Below are 27228 nucleotides of genomic sequence, written 5' to 3' on the forward strand. Positions count from 1 at the left end.
ACGACTAGTGTGACTGGCCCGCTGCTGTGTGTCAAACTACAGGCCTGCAGGAGCCTTTCATTGGAAATATACACGCAAAGTTTTACGTTAACTGGGTTTGAATTAAGTTTATATTTTCTATTGCACTGAAATTTAACATCGTTTTTGTTTCTTTACTCTACCTTATGATAGTCAGAAGAAACCAAACCAAGAAGTGAAACTATCTTCTGCACACGTCAGAAAGATGTCGCAGGGCTTGAAACTGGTGTAACGTCTACACTAAGCTTTTCCACCCAGGGAAATGAAAAGTGCTCTGTATGACTTTTTCTTCTTCTTACATTTCTTTGCTCACATGAACTAATGTGTCCATAAACTAACAATAGCCAGGTAGAGTTGTGTCCATGCGCTTGTGTATTTGTGAATGTGAGTGTCACTGCACATACAGGGGTAATCTGAGCTAAGCTGGTTTATGGGCTCGTCTGCAGTGACGCAGATATACGTGCCAAGCTCTGCACTGATCGATTCTCCATGACAACTTACCTCCAGAGACTACAGTACATGGCTTATAACCTACATACTGACAGACAGCTTATATACGTTAGAGGTGGAGACAAATTCCCAGAGGACTCATTTTAAACTGATAATGGAATAAGCGTTTTCTGAAATTTTGCTGTAAGTTTGTAAAGTAAATTGAATAAAGTTCTGCACACAAATGCCTGCAGAGCAAAATGATGATGGCACCTCTAGAGGGCATTAGCTAGAACAAATTCCCAGCCTCACCTGTGAGTTAAACGGCAACTGAGTGACTGTTACATTATAGTGGTGAAGATTGACATTCGTGAACATTGTGATTATGTTATCTAAGCTAACTAATAATGGATCAATATTTAAGTATTCTTGATTCTACACAATGCTATACAATCAATGGAAGTCAGGCATTGTGCAGTAGCATATCTATTGTGTATTTCTTAAATTACTGTCACAACTGAATATCGGGCAATTATTTTTTTAAATAAGATCCCTGAATGAAAGGGAAAAGTAATCGTATTGATAATACACAACATGCAAAGCATGTCTGAGTGGGTTTTAAGAGAAGGGGTGTCAACACATAGATTCAAAGCAAAAAAAGAGGGGTTTGGTTAATGCTTAGCGACCAATCGTTTTCTTTTCTCTCGAAACGCCAATTCTCCAGACACGCCTCAGTCTACGGGCTTGCAGTCATTCAAGAGAAACTGTGGGATGCATCGACAGCTATTAGTGGGTGTGGGTTGTCAATCAAAGTGTCCCGCCCCAACGCTTCTCAGACGGGAAGCAGGACCGTTCACAACTTCTCCAGCAGCTGTGGAGTGGGACCTCTGTGGCATCACGCAGTATCAACGAGCAACAAAGGCCAAAATGTAGTGGGAAAAAACAGCAACACACCTCTTTCTGAAAGGAGGTGTATAGTGGAGCGTACAGCAGTCTTAAATCGTCGCGCGAAAAGTTGTTTTTTACACAGCGGGGACGCGCAATAATTCGTGCGTAAAAGTGAGTCAAACAATACAGGAACTTTTGTTTTGAAAGAGACGTTTTCTTGGATGCGATGGATGCGTCATTTGGCCTTTGGGACATAATGAAAAGCTGACAGTGTGAGGAACAATCATTGCCAGCTTCACAGTTTTAGCATATGCTTTCTAGTTTGGCGAAAGCGCCGGAGCAGAGCGCAGCGGGGCAGCAGATGCTGAACGGTGACTAAGCCTTACGGTTGGAAAGCTCATGAATTGAATTTGTCTGGAGTGCAGACTTTATGTAAGAAGTAGGACAAGCATAACACCGCCCAGCTAGTTCTTTCCGTCATGCGTAGAGCCGCTTCGTCGTCCTGCACCGTTCCGTGATGATAGACTCTGGAGGTCCAGTTCTACAGAAAGTTACCGTTTGTTTAATGCAACACATCCAGCGAGAGTTTGTGCAAAGTTTGTCCGTTTGCACCCTTCTGTCTACCTCTTTTTAACATGCACGAGAGCGTCAAGTGTGCCGCGGCTGACAGCAGCTCGGACGGGGAGAGCATCAGCCTCAGTGTGCTCAACTGGGAGCAAGTGCAGCGGCTGGACACCATCCTCACCGGCTCCATCCCCATACACGGCCGCTGGAGCTTCCCCACTCTGGAGGTAAAGCCACGAGACATCGTCAAGGTGGTCCGGAGCCGCATGGAGGAGAAGCGGATACATGTCCGGGAGGTGCGCCTCAACGGCTCTGCGGCCAGCTACGTCCTGCACGAGGACAGCGGACTGGGATGGAAAGATTTGGACTTGATATTCTGCGCTGAGCTGAAAGGAGAAATGGAGTTTCAGATAGTGAAAGATATAGTGCTGGACTCTCTGCTAGACTTCCTGCCTGAGGGAGTGAATAAAGAAAAGATAACACCAGTGACTTTAAAGGTAAAATACGCAATTAGAACACAATGCTCACGTATATAAATAGATCATATGATTTGCAAAGCACAAGTGACATTTAGTTTCAAATTTATGTTAAGTGAAAATGCTGTCAAACCTTTTTCTCATACTTTACGCACGCACACCTCTGAACTTAAGTGCAACAAGTCAACTCACATAGCCTATTTCCAGTGTGAAGTTTACATTACACCAATAGGTAGATTAAATAAATAAGATTGACATCTGTCCTGAATTCATCTAACCTGGCTGCACGGAGATACAGTATAAGCCCTCAAATAGTAAAAAGGTCGGTTTCCAATTCAAAGAGGATTCTGTTTAATCCAATTGGAGTTGGATCCACATTAATAAGTCGGCCCTCAGTTACCTAGATACCGAGGACTACCCGGGCTGCTAATGGCCCACCAACAGATTTGATCAGCAAAACATTGCGACTAACGGAACAAATCAAGATTTTTATCTGATGTAAATAGCATTACTGTCCGGAGATACAAGCCTGCCCAAACTGAAACTGTTATATAAAATATTTTTATCCGGTGGATCTCCAATTTTAAGACCCATGAGGAAGCCTAATCATGCCTAAAGTTCATCATGGATGGGAATACCTATAAATCAGTTTCATTGATGGTTTACGTGCAAAAGGGATTTTGTAATTCCCTTGCAAGAGCACTAGCACTGTATTACAGTTGTGAAAGGAGGAAATGAGAGGAGGAGGAGTTTGAAAGCAGACATAGTGGTTAGTATTCCTCTGTGTGATAGAAAAAAAAACAATCTGACCCAATTTCGCTTTGAATTGGCCTCAATGTTGAAAATCAAAAGAATAAACTGGTCTTCATATGTGATGAATAATGGATGAAATATCGGTGATGAATTATTATATCTAAGGTATCAATACATTTCAAAGCCATCATCATGTGCGGCTGTGGCTCTGTCGAGACAGTTGTTTCTCAACCGGAAGGTTTGGGGGTTGGAACCCCTAGTGCCTGCAGCAACATGTCCGATGTGTCCTTGGGCAAGACACTTAACCCCGAATTGCTCCTGCTGCTTCGTCATTTGCAGGAGTATGAATTAATTAGTTTCTTCTGATGGTCACTTTACATAGAAACTTCTACCATCAGTGTGTGAATGGGTAGGTGTGACATGCGGTGTAATAGTGCTTTGAGTAGTCAGTTTTAATTATTAAGACTTGACTCCACACAATAAGACTCAGTTGACTCAGATGTCTTACGTTGATGAAAGTTTATACATAGAAGAATACTCATGGGGAGACATGATTCAACATCACACTTCTGTACTCGTGTCTTGCTCAATAACATCTGCAGAACTTTTCGAAAGGCATCGCATATATCCTAAAAGACATTATCATTATCAGGGTCGTGTCACATTGACACACCTAGACTAAACTGTGATGTCTATAACACTGGAGCAGACAATACGTCTACCAAACATCCTTGCAGATATCAGGAAAAACAGGTAACACTCTCCAAGCTGTACTTGGTGTTCTAATAACAACTGAACTCTCTCAGGTCTGACTGACATTAGAGAACAGTGAATAAATCTAATGACATCTGTACATTTATAATCTAAATAACTACAGAAATTCCACCACAGTCAGAAGACTAGAAAAGCGCTATACAAGCACAAGTACATTCACCATCAATATCAACTCACTAAATAGTTTTTGACTTTGTGCTCTGAGGAGAATTTCTTGATTTTGATTTAAAACTTAGCAAGCGCTCTGTACTGATACCTAATGTTGCGCATGTTTTTTAGGAGGCCTATGTGCAGAAGATGGTGAAGGTGTGCAATGACTCAGACAGATGGAGCCTCATCTCACTCTCCAACAACCGTGGCAAGAACGTGGAGCTCAAGTTTGTGGACTCTCTTCGACGGCAGTTTGAGTTCAGCGTGGACTCTTTTCAGATCCGCCTGGACTCACTTCTCCTGTTTTACGAGTGCTCAGAGCACCCAATGGCGGCAACTTTCCACCCCACAATCCTCGGGGAGAGCGTCTATGGAGACTTTCCCACCGCTCTCGATCACCTGCGCAAGCGACTCATCTGCACGAGAAGCCCTGAGGAGATCCGTGGCGGGGGTTTACTGAAATACTGCCACCTGCTGGTGCGGGGTTTCCGCGCCGCGTCGGACAGCGAGATGAAACTGCTGCAGCGCTACATGTGCTCCCGCTTTTTCATAGACTTTCCTGACGTAAATGAGCAGAGGAGGAAGTTGGAGTCATATCTGCAGAACCACTTTGTAGACCTAGAGGACAGGAAGTATGACTACCTGGCCACGTTGTACGACGTGGTGCAGGAGAGTACGGTGTGCCTGATGGGCCACGAAAGGCGCCAAACGCTGAGTCTCATTTCTTCCCTGGCGCTGCGGGTCCTGGCCGAGCAGAACGCCATCCCCAACGCTGCCAATGTAACATGCTTTTATCAGCCGGCTCCTTATGTCTCTGATGGCAACTTCAGCAACTACTATGTAGCGCAGGTTCAGCCTATCTACCCCTGCCCTCCCTCACCTCCTCAGCATTACATTTCTACTTCACAACATCCCATGTACGCCACCTGGTTGCCCTGCAACTAAACTTTGTGTACATGCATGCACTTTTGCATAACAAACGGAGCCCATACCCCCTTAAAAGGGATAAACAATGATCTTTTATCTCTTCAGACAAGTCAAAAGAGACAGGGTAATGAGACAAGAGGAGGTGAAATGAGACAAAGATAATAAATAAAAGAGAGGAGTAAAGGAATGAGGACAAGGAATCTGGATCAAGGCAGCGGGCCAGAGAGAGGGTTTTCCCTATTGTAGGGTGCCACAGCAGGAAGAGCTGAGCCCACAGGGAGGGATGCCAAAGAGACAGTCGGCTCATCAGTTTAACAATTCTTTCATCCAGATCCGTTTGGTTGACCAAACAGAAGCTCGGCCTCAGAGTTACCAGCATACTGGGTATGATGATGCTTCTCTTATTCTGGTGTGAGTTACGACTCACTGGAATACAGATTTCAAATGAACATTTATAAAAAGCACTATAGAAACCAGAAAAGACTCACATAAAGCCCCAGAGAGAAACAGAGGACACAAACGATGTGCTGAACATGTTGATTTATAGTTAAAGAACACAGACCGTGTGACCTTTTCCATGTGCACTGTGTATGTACAGTTTCACAGACAATGCAAAAAGAGGAACTGGATACTGTTTACAAATCCAAAGATCTACTTTGATATACTTAACTTCATCTGAAACCTGATGGGGGAAAACGTAACAACAAAACAATGCATGATTTATTTCTGTACAGGAATAATTTTCTTTAAGTGCCTAGATGAAGCCTAAAGGGAAAATATATTTTGGGGTTCTTCAGAGAGCTGTCCATTTGTCTAAATGACATTTTAAAAGTGATAATTAATGTACCTTGGAACAGTTTATACCTGCAGTATGCTGAGAAAGGTCTCTTACACTGAGGGCTGTTTGGGACTTTTATTTGACAATGTTTAGTTAAAGACTTTGCTCTTGTTTGCAGTCCTTTTGGACTAACACACATCCTGATTACTAAAAAGGAAGTAACAACATAATCTCATCATCTGTAGGGGGGTGGAGATTGAATCCAAAATGCTTTCAAGAGTAAAGTAGATGATCATTTTGATAAAAACATGTTACAGAAAATAAAGTGGAATTGGCTTTAAGGGAAAACTAACTTCTCATAACTGCAATTTTTATTGGATTGCAAAAATAAGTGGAGCAGGCATTGTTTGATAACCAAAGACACTTTTTATCTAAGAGGAAAACAATCTAATGAGGAGGAAAGAAACACATTCAACAAGTGTGGGTATGTAAAAGTTTGACTATAATGGGTTTTAAATGAATGGATTTAAAAAGACAAAAATCAGGCCTTCTTAAAGATGCTCTAAAGGGGATTGGCTTTTTTTTCAGACTTACAGAAACTTATGTTTAATAGTATTTGTCACAAAACCCTTGAGTGTTATCTTGTGATGAAAACAAGCTGTGCTTTGTATACATCAATCTCCTTTATTTTAAAAGGCACTGGGGTGCACTTCTGTGTACCACTACTCATTTGTTTTTTAAATTGATGGTGACATATACACATGTGCATTAGCATCCCGGTATGCATGCTCAATGAAAACCCCCATTTCAAAAATCATAGCTCTATTGAGCTACATGTAGTCAAAAACTCTCCAGAGCACCCTTAAGTTCTGATAATATCTGATAAGGTCCGCAGTGTTTGAAATGGATTTTTAAAAGATGAACAACATGACACTGGAACATTTGAAAAAATTTACTCTTGATTCATTTAAATTTTTCTTATCAAATAGCTAACATGGCAATTCAGTTCAGAGTCATTTTTTAACATGCTATATGCACTGTAAAACTATTTCCATGTGTAAAAAAAAAAGAAAGAGAATATCTGCACCACGCGCTGACACAACAAACGGTGTGTTGGTCAGAGGGGTGGAAGTTGGATTATGTATGGGAGGATGTAGCAATAGAGCAACTTTCGAAAGTCGAGTAAACTTTAACTACTTGAAGAGTCCGACACCCAGCAGAGAAAAACATTTTTGCAAAAAAAAAAAAAAAAAAAAAAAGAGCTGCATGACGCCTGTTATAATTTTCCATGATTATTTTAGCACAGTAAATATTGGGCCAATTTATAAGGTTGATTCAGGATGTGTGGAAAAATGGGCTGCATGAGCAGATAAAAGCTGTCACACCTTTTATCTCCTCTTAGCACCGAAAAAGCACCAAAGAGTGAGGAAAAAAGTGGGGAGGAAAAAACAGACACATTTCAACGGCAATAAGACAAGGGGGCTTTAGAGTTTTTGTTTTTATTGTGAAAATAACAGCAGGTGTACATTTTCAGCTCTACAAGTGCAAGAGACTCAGCATATTCTCTCACGTCAGATCTCCTATTTTTCTATCAATCTCTATTTTTGTACAGTTTGTGTTTGGCTGATGTAGCAGCAGATTCAAAGCTGTGTCGTTGAGTTTTCTTTTCTTTTTTTTGTTGGTGTTTGCGAGTCTGTGTTTTACTTTTGGCTGATGAAGAGCAGTGCAGGCGGATACAGTGGCTTTGTAAAGATGCAGATTTACTTAGTGTTCATTGTATGTGTGCTCTGAGCTGTTTTATGGGTTTTCTGTTGCTCTAAAGAGATTGTTTCCTTGTTCAATGTGTGTTTTTAACTGCAGTCCTGCTTGGACATGAAAATAATGATATGATAAATGCATTCAAGTTGATCAACTTGAAAATTAAAATTGAGAAAAAGACCATCAAACAAGAGCTGTTTGTTTCAGTTTTATTGTCATCACTCTCACCGCACACATACACACACAACATTATAACAGGATTCCTAGAAGTGTCACCTTCTTGAACTTCAGGATAGCCATGATACACAACCGTTGAGGTTTGGGTACCAGACTCATCGGGTCAATGTCCTAAGGTGCCCACTCAATCCCAGAGGGCACCACGGTAGATGCCAGCAAGTGACAGCTTAGCGTAACGGATTTCCCCTCAAAGAGACGTCACGATGAACGTCAACAACTGTCAACAGCCGTCATCGTGCACTTTGCCAGGCTTCATTAGCTCTGAGTGTTTAACACTGGCAGGTAGATTTGATGAAAAGCACAGACCTTACTACCAGCGGAGCCTGGATCTCCAGGGACACATGGGAACTGACTGAAAAGATTGGCTCCAGGTCTCGTCTCTCTTAATGCCCAGAGGCCTCAGCCTCCAGATGTCACTTTCCCCGCTGACACTGGGAAAAAATATTTTACTTTGTGTCTCTTTCATGATCTCTTTGATATTATTTTCTTTAGTCTGTCTCTTTGTTGTCCTGATTTTTTTTTTTATCTCTTCTTCTTCTTCTTCAAATGTTACTTATTTCTTTCTTTGAGTGAAAATGAGTATTATGTTAACAAACTGTGTCATTATGTGTAAACACAATATTGACATGCTAACCCACTCTTTCATTTTATGTGCCCACTCATTTCCTCTCCACCGTGACTGCATGGGGTTGCTAATGAATTCACGCAGTGAGAGATGAGCCATGGAGAGGAGCACAGGGCCAATGTTATCCCCTGTTAAGAGGGAGAGAGTGAACGCTAAATATAGGCCCCCCTCTCAGCCACTGTAAGGACATTAGCCCATCTACAGAAAGCTGATTAGCCTCCCTCCATAAGCATGTGCTCAGTGCTTTGGTGTGGTTACTGCGAGAGACTTACTGGCTATTGTACTGTAACACATACCTCCCCCATCTCCCCGCAATCTTTTAGGTCACTCTCGCTAGAAAGGACAGAAAAACATTCAGGCTACTTCCTTATCAAGGGCTTATAGGGAACTGAGAACAAGGGACTGAGGCTTGCAAGTGTGTTGCACAACAAGGAAAAGCGCTAACTTAATGACCCATGCAGAGTCGTACGTGTGCTATAGTGGTGCTTTGCAGTAGCGTCTTCACAGGTGGGCTGAACCAAGCAAGTTTTTTAAGTGGGGTTGTTTTGAAAAATATTAAGAAATGAAGAACTGGTTACACCTGTCTACATTCTTTATATTAGCAAATGGTTATGTTGTAATTATACCTGCACCTTAAGTATGAAACTTTAGCCAACAGCTAGTTAGCTTAGTTTAGCAACAGACAGAAAACCGGGCTAAAAAGCTAGCCTGGCTTTATCCAACCTTCAGAAAACGTAATCATTCATGCTCGCCGGTAAACACAATATATTGAGGTTGGAGGATCAAATATAGAGAACAAACCATATGACGTATTTTTGTAGGCCAACCCGGAAGTAGCATCGCCATGGGGTCTAACGAGAATTTGCCTATGGGATTTTTGCATTGGATTTTGGATATAAATCCAAAATCAATAAACTCTGTGGCAAACAGACGTTTCTGAAGCGTAGGCGTTTTGTTCAGCAGGATAATCTACACAGATGAACACCATTTTTATGATGTTTGAAGCGTTAATGCGGCCGACAGAAGTAAAAAGCTAACGTTATGCTACAAGCGAACTACACCACGTCGGATGATTGTGACGTCACTAGCGTTATGCTAGTAGACATCTCCGACTAGTGAGAGAGGTCCCGGCCTCTGTGTCCGGCGTGATGACATTTAATGTCCCCAACAACCACTGTAGTCACATTTAGCCACTTGTTAGCAACCGCCTTTTTAAAGATGAGTGGGGGTATTACCTAACGTAGTTTATGTGGTCTAACAAAACTCAGGCTGGCTGTTTTCTACTTCTTTAAGCTAAATTAACTGTTTGCTAATTTTAGCTCATAGGGATGAGCCTGTTTTACGCTTAACCAAGGTTTAAAACATCATGGTTAATTAATCCTAAAGGCTCTGCTACACTGCATGTTTCTGTTCTCACTCGCAAAAAGGAGGCTGTAATATTAGTTTCGGTGCAACCTGCACAGAATGCAAACAGAGTGACACTAACTACGCTACATTAGCTTAACAATGGCAGAGGGACTGCAGCAAAGCCTTGTAATCGTGAAACCAGGATTATCACTGATTATAATTGGAAAGTCACAATCCATAATCCCTACAGCATAATATTGACCACCAAAAAAAGTGGAATTGTTCTTCTCACCTTCTTCTAGCAGGAAAGCCAGAGCCTTTATACTGTGATGTCAAACGATTGACTTTAGAAGTTTGTAAGTCACAGTGATATTACTAAAGCTTGGTGCTTTGGCACTGCAAGGCAGCAAACATCTGTTTAAAAACTTGGAGCTACAGTATGAACAGCCTTCAAAGATGAAACATATGTTTAAATAAAGACTGCAGCCATCAAAGAAGTATGAAGAAAAAACATTCCTTCATGATTTATCTGCACAAAGAAGCACTGACAGATTTATTTACTACAGATTTAGTTGTTTCTTATCATCCAGGAAGATATTCTATATATCAGCACAATGTTTTGTTTAAGCTTTTCAGACATTGATTCAGATCAACAGAGACAGAGAGATAAAGGCCATGAAAATATCCTCAGAGGATATAGATTTCTAAAAGAAAGGATTATCAGTGGGCGCTGGTGGCGCAGTGGTTAGTGCGCGTGCGCCCTATGTACGGAGGCTATAGTCCTAAACGTGGGTGGCCCGGGTTCAAATCCAGCCAGTGGCTCCTTTCCTGCATGTCATTCCCTCTCTCTCGCTCTCCCTGATCTCCAACTCTATCCACTGTCCATCTCTCCATTAAAGCCCAAAAAGCCCAAAAATAAATCTTTAAAAAAAGAAAACAAATGATTATCGGATTTGTAAAGGCCACCGTGAAGATGACTAATCTAACATAAGACAGAGAGAATAGGAGTTGTGGTGTGAAAACCAAAATGAACTAATAAAGAAAGGGCAACCTCTGGTCTTGAAAAATGATGGTAAGTGCAAAATCCTGCAGTTCGTCGAGTGTCCACTTGAGGCTGGCTCCAGGAACACTGGAAGGCACATACACACAAAAGGCGAAAAAGCCTTTTTTACAGCATTAATAAACATGTTTACAGCCTGGTACAAAAAACAAAATAGGTGTGATTAGTTATTTTCATCACTGGTACACACTGTACGGAGAGTGAATTTGTTTTTAAACGGCTCCATTTTGATTTTGAAAATGGTATGTGTTATCCATAGTTAAGGGCGTAGCTGACATGATTGACAGGTGGGCGCGATGTAACGGTTTGTCAAGAGGCTGAAAACCCGCCTCAGCTCCGGTTCTCAGCCTGTCATTAGGTTGACTGAAAGTTAGAATTAGACAGTATTTCCAGCATGGCGGCCTCTGGATGTCTACAGTCTATGGTCATGATGTATTTCCTACTGAAATGGGAAAGAACGGATAGAACCAATCACAAGACAGAAAGTGGGACAACGTTGAGATGAATTTAATTGGTTTGTTAGCTTCTTTAAGGATTTTTAATAGGGTGAAAAATTAGTAAACGCCCTAGAGTGCAGGATGAGTCATTTGAAATGTTTTACAAGAAGAAAAAATACTGTTATTTCACTTACATGCACGAGTGCCGTTGCTCCAGAAACACACCTCAGCTCATCGCTTGTATTGTGTAGAAAGTAACTTTGTTGTCTCATTTAGCAGTAACTAAACACTAAACTTTATCATAACAAATGTATTACTCTCAATGGCCAGTGACTAACTCAGAGTATAAACTCCAAAATCGGTGACAGGCTTTGAGTAAGGGCTATTACACGCAAGGGGAAAAGAACGAGCAGGAAGACAGGGGCGCGTGATTGGTTCATCAAATTGGTACCCCGTTGCAGACATTGGTTGAAGTTTTTACAGGCTTAAAACTGCTACAGAAGACAGATTTTTTCATTCCTTTTTCAGAACACATTAATTATTCATTTCTGTCAGGGCCTAAAGACAATTTCAAGTGTATCTGGAGAAAATTATCAACCCTGCCTTTAACTACAAGAGGAAATTAATAACACTTAAAGGTCAGTTAACAGCTTGTAAGCACTAATGTGGCGTGTTTTACAAGTGGTTTTCATCATGCAGATTTACATAAAGACAGCTTAAACCAGTTGAACTGTTATTTAGACGCTTCTTTCGACCCAAATATTACAAAAAACATTGAACTAAAAGCCTGTTTTATGGAACCTACACAGCTAAAATAACAGAGAGGTATTATTATCTATAACACTTGTGCTTTTTGGACCAAAGACTGAAACAGGGATCGTTAGCACGTGAAGATGTGTATCTAGAAACACACACACACACACACACACACACACACACACAGACACACACACACACACACAGGTCCAGTGGGGTTATGGTGGAAATGAACCAGTTGGAGCAGCAACAGGGCCAAGAGTCCATCCAGCTCAGCTCAGCCAGGGACAGAGGTCACTGAGTAAATCAAACAACAGCAAGACAAGACTGTGAGAAACAACGATGTTTGTCTGTCTGTGTGTGAAAGAGAGCAAACTAGATGGAAGAAAAAAAAAAAAGTGTGTGTGGGCACGCATGTCTGTATTTGTGTATTTTAGCTGTCTGTGTATTTGTGTGATGGGAAAACTCAAGTTAGCACTCAGTTTTCAGTACGACTTATCTGCGGATGATGTTGCTTTTAAAGAGTATGAATAACAGTTATAAACAAAACGTGATCCTCTTGATTATCAGGCAACACAGTAATAATAATTCATTCTTTAGGGCTTAACCAATCACCAGGGAAGTTTTCAGTGACATCAGACACAAAACAACTGGCTGGCTTTAGTTATAAACCAGTTTCAACCCCAATCTGAAGTGTTCATCCCTGGCAGTGTAAATACTTGTAAGCTAGCTGGATCAGGGCCGGCGCTGGAATACAGACTAGCATGTTGAAGAGTAAGAAAAAAAAAAAAAGAAAAAAAAGAGCTACAAAAAGAGAGAAAAAGACACATCTGAAATACGTCACCCAAGAGGCTTGTTTTCTCAAGACTCCCGCAGTAATTAGTCCTGAGTCCATGCATAGACTCTCTGTGTTCTCATGTGTCTGCAATTTGAATGCATGCATGATGAAGCAAAAAGTGCATGTTGCAAATTTATTTCAGTTTGATTGTGTTAAATTAATTTAACTCAAATTCAAACTTTTAGAAACAAATATTACAAGGCCATTTTAGTCTGTTCAAGTTTGTACTATCTGTATTGTTTGTTTTTATTTGTCTGTATCTGCCTAGCACATGACTGTGGTTTATGTTTCATCTGCAGAACAAATGGCAATTCGTCAAGTATTGTAGTTCATTGTATCCCAGTCAGGACTTAAAGGGTGGATGTACATCGCCATCCACAGATAGATAGAAGCAATTTTGACAAAGCAAATGATATTAAATGCTTTAAATTGTTCCATACACTTTTTTAAAAAGCCAGAGAAAGAAATGTGACGGTAGCTTTAATACTCATTACCTACTTTTTTTATTTTCTAATACGTCAAAAAAAATAATTTTGTGTTAACTGTTAATAAGGACTTATCAGAAAGTGTATAAAGGGTGTAGAAGAGGTACTTAGTATTTAAATTACACGTCCTTTAAATGCTGTAGCCTCAGAGATAGTTCTGTTTTACTAGAACAATGTTGAAACAATCCTTCTTTTCATTACAGGCCATGAGAGGCTGGTCTCCTCTCTCCTTCAAGTAACATCTGGTACATTGCTCTGTAATACACACACACACATTAACCTACTACACACTAACCTGCACAGTCACCCGCTGCAAGAGGAAGGCTACACATCTTACAGGACTCTATACCCACCCAGCACAGTCTGTTCTCCTACCTTCCTACAAGAAAACATTTACAGTGAAAACAGTAGAACGTGGAGTCTGTATGTCTGATATTTAATCTTTAAGAATGTTTTATTGCTTTCTTTTTTTACTGATAACTAGGGATGTAACGATTCACGACACTGGGTTCACGATACGATTCTCTCACGATTTATTTTACAAAATGAGACCGTAGACAAATTATGACGGAAAAAGATTGCTTTAGGGGCTTGCAAACCCACTTGTCAGTGTGGTTTTGCCTTTTAATGTTTTTTTCTCGCAAAAAGGGGAGGTGATTGGAGCTTCTCATTGTAGTGTCGATTAAATGCTGCATCATGTTTTTTGTAGTTCCCTGTCTGCTTGCAATATTTGCACGCAGTTGTTGTCTTGTCTGTTATCTTCTCACCTCTTTCATTTTCTGTCTTGGGGAAGCCAAAATGCTTCCACAACTCCAATTTAAAAGACTGTGGTGTGTCTTCAATTTCAAAATCTTACTCTGCAGTTGCCAACCGCCTCTGCTCTACAGCTGATGACGCTCACGACATTATTGCGATTCATTTTTCAGAGTACCGATGTGAATCTTGACACCTTTAAATCGATTTATCACGATTTTTACGATTAATCTTTACATCCCTACTGATATCACCACGCTGTACTTTCAATGTGCATGAAAGATAACCTGAATTGAAGCAGCCATTTGCTAGCCATCAGTCCGAGTGAGAAGCTATAAGGGAAGACAAGAGTGCACTGAAATCAAGAAAATGTGACAAACCCTTAAACTGTTCAATTCTGTGTGGAGGCTGCACGTATGACTATTGAAGTGAAAACATTACGGCTCCAAAATGAGTGCAAAGAGTCAACATTAATGCTCACTTGAAATATTCATAACAAGCAAAACAGGGATTAAAATCATCACAATTATCATCATTACCAAAAAAAAATTCCCATCATTACCAAAACACTTTTATTACTGAAGCAGTCCCTGCTTATCATACAGAACGCATCATTAAAACATAACTTTAGAAAAAAAATGCTTCTTTGGAGCTTTTCCCCAGAGTCTGACCGCAGCACACCAGGCTCTCAAAAAGGATGTGACTGCACCAGTCTTCACAATGTTTTCAAAAATAAATGTGCTAGCAATCATTAAAAAAACAAGACGTTAACATAACATTGTTATGCATAATACCCTGGTGTTTTGCTGATCCTCACTTCCTAAGGGATCGGTTTATGATTAGTACTTGGACTAAGGCTTCCAGATGGAATCAGGATTTAGAGTTGGTCATTAAGATAAGTGAACATTGTCGGTGAAAGCTCTCACAAGTATTAGATTGAAACTGAGTCTACGTGCAGGTGTGCCCTCACAGGACCCAAGGAGGTACTGAAAGGCTGTGATGGATTTGCCCCCGTATGGTGAGGCAGCAGAAATTAAAAAGCAAGCGGAGGAAATGTCTGTTTGTTTCGTAGCTACAGTAACCTGGATGTGTTTGTGTGCCTGCGTGTTTATGTGTGTGTTACTCCATGTCAAACATGTCAAATGTGGAATAAAACAATTTGTGAGAGTTCATCGTCAGGCTAAATACTCACTGTCATGTAACTCAAATATGACCTAAAAAAATGAGCTAAAATCACTTTGCTGCGTGATCTCTGTCAGCAGTTTAATTTATACTATGTAGGCTAAAACACTGACCTGCATTTTCCTCTCTGGATGAAATAACGGTGTTCTGTAATGGGCATTTATTTCAGCACAGTTACCCGCCTTTGGAGCTAAATTTAAATTCCAAAGGTGCTAATTTGTGTGAGTGTCGTGTTTGTGGATATCCCTCTTACTATTTTAATGAGTGTGTGTGCGAGTTTCCCTGTATAAATGTGTGTTTATGGCGTCAAAATGCTAGTTGTGCACTCACATCCTGGTTAAAGCATTATTGCTTTACTCCTGCCTGCTCTTACCTGGGCTGTAATGATAGTCATTATCACATTGTTATAGTGAACACACCTGCCAGCTCACTGCTCGTGCCAAAAACACACCTGTATGTTTTTAAGTATAGCTTTGTCGTCATATAGGGAAACGGAAAGTTATCTGGCCTGGAGAAATGACTGTATATGTTTTGGCACGTTGAGTATTCAGCTTTTACAGCATCATATATCATCTGATCTATATCTGTTTGCTGTTGATAATTTATGGGTTATATCTTCCTGAAGGCTCTCTGAAATTAATTTTTTTCCCCGTCCTTTTTGAAAGTCGTTACAGGGAAAAAAATGTTTTAGTGGCTGTTTTCTGTGTGATGAAGGACTTTAATGTAATTAATCACAGAAACTGTTCTCAGTCACAACAGCTTGTCTTCAAACAGCAAATGTTTCCAGGAGTATAGTGTATTGTTATGGCTGCTGGTCACACACAGGCAGACTGTGCTAACACTGCAGACTCCGTTTTTTTTTTTTTTTTTCTGTTCCAGTTTCCCAGCAATGTTCCCAGCCCAATAAAAAAAACAATAAAAAATGTATCCAAGACTCCATAGTTTCACACAGCTGCTCATTTTCTGAGTGGAAAAGGACCCATGACCCTTATCAGATAAGACCTGCTGGGCTTTACTCAGACCAGTTTTCTTTTTCTGCACTTGCATCCAAATGTGTAGATTACTTATCACAAGCTAAAAGTTTGGATTGTTATTTTTCTTGGAAGTCTGACAATATTCCCAATCAGGCATGCAAAACCTTTGACAATTACCCAGGAATCAACTACATAAAGAACTCTTGGCTTGTAATTTTTTTTTTTTTTTAAATGCAAAAATACCCAGATATAACAATGGTGGGAAAGGTGTTGTATTAAATTTAGGATACCAAAAAATAAGTCAAATATTTTCTAACCTTCCAACTAGGGGTGCAGAGATGCAAAATTTTCTCTAAACGATTACTCTTCCCATTGTTAAAGCGAGTACTCGAGTAATCGTTTTGTAGTTCTTTTTTTTTCTGTGATTCTTTTCCCCCACGGGAGGCCCCGCCCCCAACTATGACGAGATGCCGACAATATCTCTTGATGGATTTGAATCTTCAGGATTTTAATAATTGTTTGTAAAATGCCTCTGTATTAACATTCAAATATGACATTTCTTACTTCAACAGACAGCAAACCTCAAATAAAAATTCACACAGACGTGTTATGACCGTTTTAACACTTTATTTATTTACTCATATTGTGTGTTGGATAACCTGCTGCTGTAACGCCACAATTTCCCAGTTTGGGATCAATAAAGTAATTCTATTCTATTCTATTATTATAATTAGAGCAGTGTGGCGAGCGGATGTGCAGACATCAGTGCGCACTCATCGCACGTTGAAGCTGTTTTGACAGCAACATTCTGTTAACAAAGACTACAGTCTGCAGTGTAGAGCACACTTTACTCTGGTAAACAGGTGAACAATTTAAGTGTCTGTCTGTTTCATCTTTCTCCTCTGTACGTAATGACACACTTGCTCAATCTCGCTCGTCCGTCCGCTATGAGCTCTGTCTCCTTATAAGGTTGTTCCGTTTTTTAGTTATTAAAAGATTAATCATCTAAAATTCCAAAATATAGGAAAACATCTAGTTAAGCTGCTCTGTCCTGGATGATCAAACGTCATTGGTTTAGCGGAGTAAAGTGGTAATCACAAAGTGAAAGTCCTTCTTTTTCTGTGGACTAAAAAGACAATTTGAACTGAACTTTCTGTTTTGAATTAGGTCTATCCTAGAACCCACAATGCAACAAGAAACATTTACAAAAATGTGGACTACAAAACGATTATCGATTACATTTTTTTTGTAACCGATTATTATTTAATGAACGAGTACTCGGGTACCCGAGTACTCATTTGCACCCCTACTTCCAACACTTCCATAGGGGAGTGACGCACTTTAGTGCAGACTTAGATGGAGAGTTAGCAAATGTGAGCACATCAGTGTGAGCTTCATGAACTTTAAACTGTATCATTCACAAAGGAAGATGAAGATGCAAACCTCTTGCGCATAGCTCTGGGTCTCTTTTTCCATCTCATTAATTCTGTGTATTTATAACAAAGTGTTTGAAGGAGTATATGTCAGTATGAGCCTCTACTGGGAGATAAGTTATTCTACAGAGATAAAATATTTCTCACATCAAGCTGCCAAAATCAACTGACAAAAATAATTTTTAGTTCAGGTTATTAAGTACTACTGTTACTCAAGTGAACTGGCTGACATCATAGCTATACATGTGGAAATAAAATGACAAATGAATCTTATTCTTTATCAGAGATTAATGGTTGAAGAGAAGCAAAGAGGTTTTCCTTCAGAGAACAGGCATGGATGTACCTCCCATTTCCTGGTCTTTGGTGAGCGCCCTGTATACAGGGAAAGCGTGCAGCATGCATGGCTGTGTGTGCACTTGTCACTGCCACTGCATGACGATGTTCTCTGTCACGTTTACATGGCAAACAAAGTGATTCACTTAAGTCAGCAGAGATGTTCTTTTTTCATCAAAGCAGGCTCTGGTTGACTTCCAGCAGTGTAAATATGACACTCTCAACATGTTGAAAGGAAACATAATGGGTACATACAGTAGGGATGTCATGTCGAGATCAATTTGGAAAAACAGTTGGAGACAGTTTGCAGATCACTTAAATAAGGACAACAACTAATTGCATGTAAATGTGTCTTTTATTTGCTGTCAAGTGAACTATAGCGATGCATTCACCAAAACAATCTGACCAAATCCATCTCACCATGGCCTTCACCAGTTCCAGCTTCTCTGTATTTCTATGAAGACATAGCAAAAAACATTCAGACTGTGAAACTTTAATACCCTGGCTGTTCTCCACTCACACATTTTTCTACAAGATTGTTTTTATTGTTTTACACTTTACTTACAAATATGTTTTCTTTTCATGTCTCTATGCTCTTTGGTTCCTCTGCTTTCTGATGACTTTCCAGACATCATTCAAAGTGTGATAATGGCTAATGAAGATTACAGCATTTATGGAGACATTTCCTCACTGTCTATGTTTGGTCTGGAACACACACCTGAATGTCTCAGAGAAGAAGAAATATGAGTTTGTGTTGGAATCGTCATGTAGTGCTTCTGAAGTTTGGCTTGCTAGATGTGCAGAGAGGAACCCATTTTTATGGATTGTACATATTCAGGAATAAAATGTCAAGCAGGTGGACTGAAGCTAAAGTTTATTCTGAGCCCAAATAAGAATTGTTGTTGTGGTGTGGCAAACAATATGAAAATGTGCTGAAATACTAGGGCTGGGCAATATGACCACAAATCAATATCACGATTAATTGAACATTTTACCTCGATTACGATTATACGATTCATACATTTTTGTTTTTTGCCCTCATGGTTCACTGGCATGGTCTATACTGTAAATATGCTCAACTATTGCTTATTTTTTCTAGTGAAAGAGTGCATATTTGATGAACTATTTTGTAGTTATTTATTGACTATTTCAAACTCAAATCAAATCGCTTGAAATGAAAATGCCACATTTTAATTTTAAAGTAGAAATTGGTGTCCAAACGACGGACATTGCTACCATGTCGCGGATTGAATGTGTCGTCACAGGACTCTGACCTGAAAATAATCAAAATAATCGACATGGGCGAGATTACGTCGGTTATAGGTTCTGAATGTCAGTTTTGATTCATTTTCAATTAATTTCCCAGCCCTATGAAATACTACTGTGAGGATTTTAAAACAGACTTGCGCAGCGATCGCACTGAAATGACTGACAAACTGACTGTGGAAGAGAGAGATCAGATTTTGAAATTTGGCACAGCCATTAATTTCCCCCCAAGAATAAAGTGGGAAAAAAGGTGGTCCATTCTTTTCATCTCACCATCATCAGGTTAAATTTTCGCCAATACTAATGATATCCCCATCAGCCTTTGCTTTACTTGTAACTTGAATGTTTGTATATCTTTCAAGGCATGCTACCAGATAGCTGCCCGCTCCATACACCCAACCAGCCCATGTGTACTAGCCTAAAGTCGGGTATGAGTAAGATCCTTGTAGGAGGTAGAATATTTATATAAATAGTGACTGCTTTCCTTGTGGGATCTTCTTGAACCAATTATGTTAAAAAGTTTTTTGTTATTTCAATGTTTTTGTGTGATGGGGTAAGTGGAACAGGCTGCATTGTGGTGCAGTGATTAGTGCTGTTGCCTCACAGCAAGAAGGTTCTTGGTTCGAATCCCAATGACAGCTGGGATTGGCTGCAGCCACACAAGAAAATCGAAAGTCTGAAAATGTTATTGATGAAGCAGGCACACAATGCGTGATAACATTGTGATAAGTGATAACAGGCTTAATAAATTAAATTCACATGACTTGCAGATGTTTTTGTGTGAACTGAAAGTTTAAAGAAATGTAATTCTCGCTGAGGGAGTATACTGCCAAGTTTGTGGAAGCTTTCTGCAATGTCCAAGATAGTTAAGTGTAAATCTAACAACTCATCCTTCATATTATTTTCATAAGAAAAACTGTCTTTTTTCTCTCTCTCTCTCCACTATAGTAGAACAATTTTAAGCCAGAAGACACATATGAGTTTAGTTTGAGTCTTGGAGCTTAACTTACTGCTATGCTCGTCTTTCTAACAAAAGATTTACGGCCTTGAACTCTGGGCTCTCAAGTGACCTCAGCAAGGGCTCTCAGGTCAAAGGCCAGCGGTGAGGGTAGAACAAAGGCACACAAAAGGCAGAGAGAGGCGTGAAGAGAGTCAACAAAAAGTCATATATCTGACCGAACACTTTCAAAGCCTCTCATGTCCTGATTGACGATATTTGCTGGTTGTTTATCATCTCAAAGTCAGAAATTCAATGTGATGGCCAGGAGGAGCTGGATCAGAGTATTATGGGAAAGTCTTCCTGATTGTCACACACACATTTACTCCACTGTAATTCTCTCATGTCATACCAGGGTTATATGTTGACTCATTTTTTTTTGGTCAAATTTTGGTGAGTTTTCACGGATGTTCAAGCTGAGTGCAAAGCGGCGGAAGAAATTCCTTGGGTTCCAATAGGGTCCTACGCACTTGTCAGTGCTTCGGGCCCTAACAAGTGTAAAGAACAAATTACACAATGTGTTCATGAGAAAGCTGCAGGAGAAGACATTTTCATCTAACCAGCATACTTCCTTTAGTAGAAAGTTAACCTAACATTTCTTCCAAGACCAAACAGGATGTAAGACTCTGTAGATTAACAGGATATGCACGTTGATTCTTGATGGTACTTGTCTATATCTGTGTAGGTTCTCAGTCATCCAGGTCATGGTAAATGGTCAGCTAACGACTCTGATGTGAGTCACCCTTGATCACTATGTCTGATCTGATGTGAGTCACCCTTGATCACTAACCCTAATGATCCCCAGAGGCTTACATTTCTAGCCCTGTCCACCAGATGTTTAGAACTAAAGAAGCCTTTCGGAGGAGAGGTGAAACCTCTTCAAGATCTTCAACCAGCCCAGTTGCCTTTGGATCAAGCTTCAAATTTACTTGTCTATAGTTTATATTTAGTTGTATTTTTTATTTTCAAATGTATTTATTTATTTATTTGGAAGGAATGTTTAGAGGACCATTATTAAGCTTCATTACTACAAGCCACAAAATATAGCCGTTTTCACATATGCGTTCCGGAAAAAAATCTAAATAATTTCAGGACTGCTCCGGAGATTCCCCTGACCTGGCTGTTCACATATGCTCCTCTCAGCAGGAGACTAGCCCTGTCAGACGGGAGGGGGGTTGGGGGGGTCTCCTGAGGTAAGACCAGACGTAAAGAATCAACACAGAAGTAGCGGACGAAGCAAGCGTCCGCTACATGTATTCCAACGGAATGACAATATCAACAAAAGAGCGGGAAAACAACATACTGTCGAACAGAAACTGTTATGCAGCCGTTTAATGTGCACAGAGATCATAGTGGTCGCATAAATACAGTCTATGCACCATGCAGCAGTCACAGTATACAAACGTCACTCCCCCTCCTATTGGCTTGAGGTGAGTTCTCCAGATAATATCCTGCGGCGTTATCACATCAGCCCGCTCAGACTTGCAAAATACTAGGAGTCTAGCAGGAGAAACTCTGGGTGAAGTCCGAGCAAAAAATTTGGCTGTTTGCCTTCACATATACAGCTCCTCCGGGAAATATCTTGAGATTTTCAGGAGATTTCTGCAAGTGTGAAAGCCCTAATAGTGTTTCTGTCTGTAACTACTGTCAGTGTAAACTTTGTCAATGCACAATTACATTACCATTTTAAGAGGGGGCGCACGCTTAGCAGACAGTCAGGTGTTGAAGACATAAAATATCATCAGATGATTCGAGCAGAAATACAGCTATTAAAAGGCCCTAGTAGTATTAAAAGTACATATTTAAGAGTCATTTTCATACACTAAATGATAAACCATGTTCAGATCGGCACATGGGGAAAAACAATGGCTTAATAAAGGTTAATTAACCAGCCCTGTTTTTACCACAAACTTCCCTCATTTCACTGGGCCAAAAAGCTGCAGTCTAATCACTTTCATATTAGTCACACACAAAAAAAGAGAAAGACTAATCCGATTAGAGCAAAGAAAAAGCCAAATTCCTGACCTTCTCTGTCCATAACCCATGTTTGTCTGCAGTCACTCGTGAGTTAGGGGCATCTGTTTCATATTGACGTGCTCATAGACATTGAAAAGCTTTGGAAAAATGAAAAACAGAGAGACATCTATAAACTTGGGGACAAAAGTGCCGGATCCCTGCTGCAGCAGGTCACTCAGTGACTCTCTGTTGCGTGTGTGCTAGTTTGTGCGTTGGTGTGAGTGTTTGTGTGTGTGCACGCTCTATAAAAAACCTCCCGTCTGCTCTTTCAGCCATCTGAGCGCAGCTGGTGAGCAGACATCTGGGAGAGAGAGAGAGAGAGTGTGTGAGGAAAATGAGGGACAAAGACAGTTAGACAGAGAGGAACACAGAGGGGGTGAGAGAGGGGACAAAGGTAATGCAGGGTGAGACTCGACTGAACCTTGTACAAAGAAACAATATAGATGTTTAAATTTGTGTTCAAACAACAGTGTGACATCTGGAAATGGATACATCTGTGTGAGAGAGTGATGTTTAAAGAATGACATGTTTTTTTCTTGAAGTTGTGTTACATTCCTCTCAGCCTTTGGTTGAGGAAACAACAGACACTTAGGTTTGGATGGGTTTTAAAGTTTTGTTTATCACAGATTTCCCTTGAAGATATTTTTGACTTTGGTTTGTTTAGTTTCATTACTTATCTGATGCAAACACAGGGTTCAGCACAACACAATAAACAGTAATATATTTTTTTATAATGTATTTTCCACTTTGAATATTTCTTCAACTCTTACATTCTTTGCAGATTGTTCCCTTCTTTTTTCTCTCTCCTTCCCTCTCTCTCTCTCTCAGAATTTCTCTCCCTGTACTGTTTATGTGTGTGCACATTATTTCGATTGTGAACAGCACTGGCTGTGGCCTAAATCCTCAACAAGAAGTCTGAGAGATACAGGAAATGATTCCACCAAAACAAACAGTTTGTTAAAGGCCTCCACCAAAACTAGTTATACAAACCCCACCCCTCCAAAGACACAACGCTTCTTTAGTCACACAACCGCACACACACACACACCGATAAACACACCTCAGCCAATATTAAGAAGTTATTCCAATATTGACATGTGTGCAGTGTGGTTACTACTATGGATCACTTCGCACTGAGATCCAACATAAAGTTGTTTTTCCATCAAAAGAAGATGGAAAAATAAGGAAAAGTAGCTTCTGTCTCCAGATTCACAATTACTGTCCTAAAGGAGGAAGAGATCACCAGAGAGGGCAGAGGAAGAACAGCAGGACGTATATCTCCCAGAGATGAAGCCATCGTTTATCGGACAGGAAGAAGAAAAAAAAAAAAACAAGAGTGCATAAAAGATGATTCACTGTCTGAGACAGTTTTTCCATTTTAATGTTTGAGGCAGTAAAAAAAAAAAAAAAACACACTTTCTGAAACATGACGCCGCTGAAATCACTGCTCGACCATTTTCCTCTCACAGAGACAAGCTGTGTCAAAAACCCGGTGACTGAGAATAATGAAACACAAGATGAAGGAAATTATTGTTTACGGCACAGCACGGATATTTCTTTTTTGTTTACATTTATTTTTAATTTTAGGAGACATGACATTTTAAACAAAACTAAATTGAACCAAAAAGACGAAGAAGTTTGTGATGAAGTTTCATCTACAAAGACAAAGATGAATGCAAATGACATTTATATGTCTACACAGCTGATTACTAAATACAGTTCAAAAGTTTCTGCAGCTGTTTGGAAACTGTTGACTTTATATTTAGCTTTTTTACTTCACCTTAAATGGTCATGAAACACAGTTACCCTTTTGACACGTGCCTGATGTTTAGCAGATTCAGGCCCTTTATAATCCTGAGACACTCGTATATCTGTCTTTGGAAAAAGAGAAAAAATCCGCCTGGATACGGTCTGTGGCATAAAGTGAATACATGCAGCTCAGTATGATTTCAGCTTTTGAACTTTTTGTCAAAATATATTCCATTCATATCAAAGAAAACTACACTGACAGGAACATTTATAGCCACCAGATCAACAGCTGCTGAAATATTAAAATGAAGCTTTGAAAGATTTACTAAATTATATTACAATCATCTTACTTTAAGTGTGATCTTTCATTTCATGTCAATCTCACATCCTTGGACACTATTGTGCATAATGTTGCTGATTCTGTACAAGCTGCTGCCAAGAATTTGCTTATTGCTTTTAATGCTCTTCAAGACACCTCAAACCTCAAACTTCTTCCAAGCATGAGTAAAACAAACTTCAAGTTGTTTCAAGGTCCGGAAACGTTTGCAGATATCTTCTGTAAATGTCTCTTAACTGAGAATAGAGATTATTAATTTTAATATCCGGATTAGAGTCAGAGGAATAATTCTGGTTTCATGATTGTCATGATTATTTTGCATTAATTTCACAACATTACTAATGTTTAAACTCACATGAACTGTCTGTAGAAAATGAAAGGTGCTCTTTATTGATGCTTTTTTATACAGAAATTTAAAAAAAGTTCCCGTCCAAGATGATAATGTCCATCTCTCCCTTTTGAATTGGAAGCATTGTGGAAGCAAACGCAGCATTTTCTTCACCTGGCATATAAACCTACACTGCGGAGTGTTTACTCCACTCAGACGGGAGGAAGAAACGTTGAGCAGTCCCTGATAAACGACATACTGCTGTTTGTTAACGTCACACTGAAGCCAAACTGTCACCGCTATGTTTTTTTTATTGTAAGTTACATGTCTAAATGTAATTACTGACCAACTCTGGCCACTAACGTTATATCACTCAGTTATTAAGCAGGATCATTACTCAGGTGTGCAGTGCGGAGTCTGATGTGTTTGACACTTGAGCTGAAACTTGTTTTGTCTTGAATAACTCCCTGGTCATTCTTTGTTTATGTGAAATGCTTCCACACTGCTGACTTCACTCGTTACTTCGGTGGATACAAAGCTTTGCTGCAGTGTCCCTAAGCCATGATGAAGCTAATATAGCGTTGCTTGATGAGGTGTGTTGAAGAAATTACTAAGACTTGACTCCACACAATAAGACTCAGTTGACTCAGATGGCTTACGTTGATGAAAGTTTATACACAAGATGAATACTCATGAGGAGACATGACTCAGCATCACACTTCTGTACTCGTGTCTTGCTCAATCACATCTGCAGAACTTTTCGAAAGGCATCGCATATATCCTAAAAGACATTATCATTATCAGGGTCGTGTCACATTGACCCACCTAGACTAAACTGTGACGTCTATAACACTGGAGCAGACAATACGTCTACCAAACATCCTTGCAGATATCAGGAAGAACAGTTGACACTCTCCAAGCTGTACTTGGTGTTCTAATAACAACTGAACTCTCTCAGGTCTGACTGACATTAGAGAACAGTGAATAAACCTAGTGACATCTGTACATTATAATCTAAATAACTACAGAAATTCCACCACAAGATGGACATGTTTAGCTGGTGCACTACAGCTGTTGTAATGTTAGAAAGAGAAACACGTGGTGTAGCGGAACCTTAGCTGTGACGTTTTAAATGGCGGTTAACCTTAAAACCGGTTGACCCCCTCATCCCTAACTGAGAGAGTCACTGAATATAAATATCTCAGCATATGGCTTGATGATGACTTAAAATTCAAATATCACACACACAAAGACATCAAGTTTTCCAATGTCCGGTAGGAAGAGAATTGTTGAAGCTATGTTTTTCTCAGTTTATGGATTATGGTGTTGTTATTTATAGACATGCTGCAGCATCAACTCTTAAGCCCTTGAACTATATTTATCATTACGCCCTCAGATTTATAACTGGTGATAAATATGACACTCATCACTGCATCCTTTACGAGAAGCTTGAATGGCTCTCTCTCTCTCTTGTAGAGCGGCACGACAAACATTGGTATTTGTATGTTTTTAATGCCCTCGTTGGTAAATGACCTCACTACATCACAAACTTGTTGGAAAGCAATTTCTGAACTGACATGAGTCTGCATCAAAAAGAATACTGCATATTCCTTCGATGCCCTGAACTCATGGAACGTCAACACACTCTAAAGATTAAAGATCTTCCCACTCTTTCTGAGCTTAGAGTTTCTCGACTCTTATGTTTCAAATTGTAACCGCTTCACTTGATTTCTATTGTTCTTTTGACTGATTATATGTGTTTGTTCCTTATTGCCTGTTTTAAAGTGCTGCTTGTTTTATATGTGCTTGTAATGTCGACGCCATTGTAAATAAGGGAAACCTCAATGTCCTTTTGAGAAAAAAAAATGAAAATTTGAATTTCATTTAATTGAATGCCCACTATAGCTCAAAAAAATGTATTCATCCACTCATGAAAATAGTCCCAAATAAATGTTTTTTTCAAAAACAGATATTTGAGTAATAATTGTTAAAACCTACATCTGCCCCCTGTTTCAGGATTGCTACACCATTTTTAAAGATAAAAAATAAAACAATGTCTTAGTGTTTTTTATATAGATGTATGTCATCATCAATATGAATGTATTGGCTTAGGGTTGAAAGCCGTGGGTAAGGTAAGGTTTAGTCTTTATTTGGGATTCGGTGTTATTATAAATAAATGACCATCTTATCCTTTGACTGGTTTCTCTACTCTCTGTTTTCAAATCTTTGTTGTGATAAACAGTGGGACGTCCCACTCCTTTTGGTTCACTCCTACATCCCCCTCGAATGGTTCATCTCAAGGGGCTATCCATCAAATAAACAGAATTTCTCACATCCCTGACAAAAACATCATACTGTATGTACACTGCAATGACAGATTCATAAATAACATGCTGGTGTGAAGATTCATAAAAATGAGAGTTTCCTTCCTTTAGTCAGTATTTGTGCCGTCATCTTTCAGTATGAAGGATATAGGTCATTGCCTCAGTAAACTTTGTTTTGATAGAAACTGTTTTAATGTGTGCGAGAAAACTAAAAGGCAGAAAGATGAAAACAGGAT

The 27228-nt window shown here is 39.7% G+C and overlaps 1 protein-coding gene and 1 long non-coding RNA gene across 2 annotated transcripts in view; one reads left to right on the forward strand and one right to left on the reverse strand.

Moving 5' to 3' along the window:
- The window catches only part of LOC136182732 (uncharacterized), a 66485-nt gene that overhangs the window by 18624 nt on the left and 20633 nt on the right, over nucleotides 1-27228 (reverse strand). The window lies entirely within an intron of this gene.
- On the forward strand, nucleotides 1212-7708 carry LOC109990086 (terminal nucleotidyltransferase 5A). The gene is made up of 2 exons (XM_020642070.3): nucleotides 1212-2396; nucleotides 4182-7708. The coding sequence occupies exons 1-2, from the start codon at nucleotides 1971-1973 to the stop codon at nucleotides 4995-4997; spliced, it is 1242 nt and encodes a 413-aa protein (XP_020497726.1). The 5' UTR covers nucleotides 1212-1970; the 3' UTR covers nucleotides 4998-7708.

This window comes from Labrus bergylta, chromosome 15, assembly GCF_963930695.1.
Source record: "Labrus bergylta chromosome 15, fLabBer1.1, whole genome shotgun sequence".
Lineage (NCBI taxonomy): Eukaryota > Metazoa > Chordata > Actinopteri > Labriformes > Labridae > Labrus > Labrus bergylta.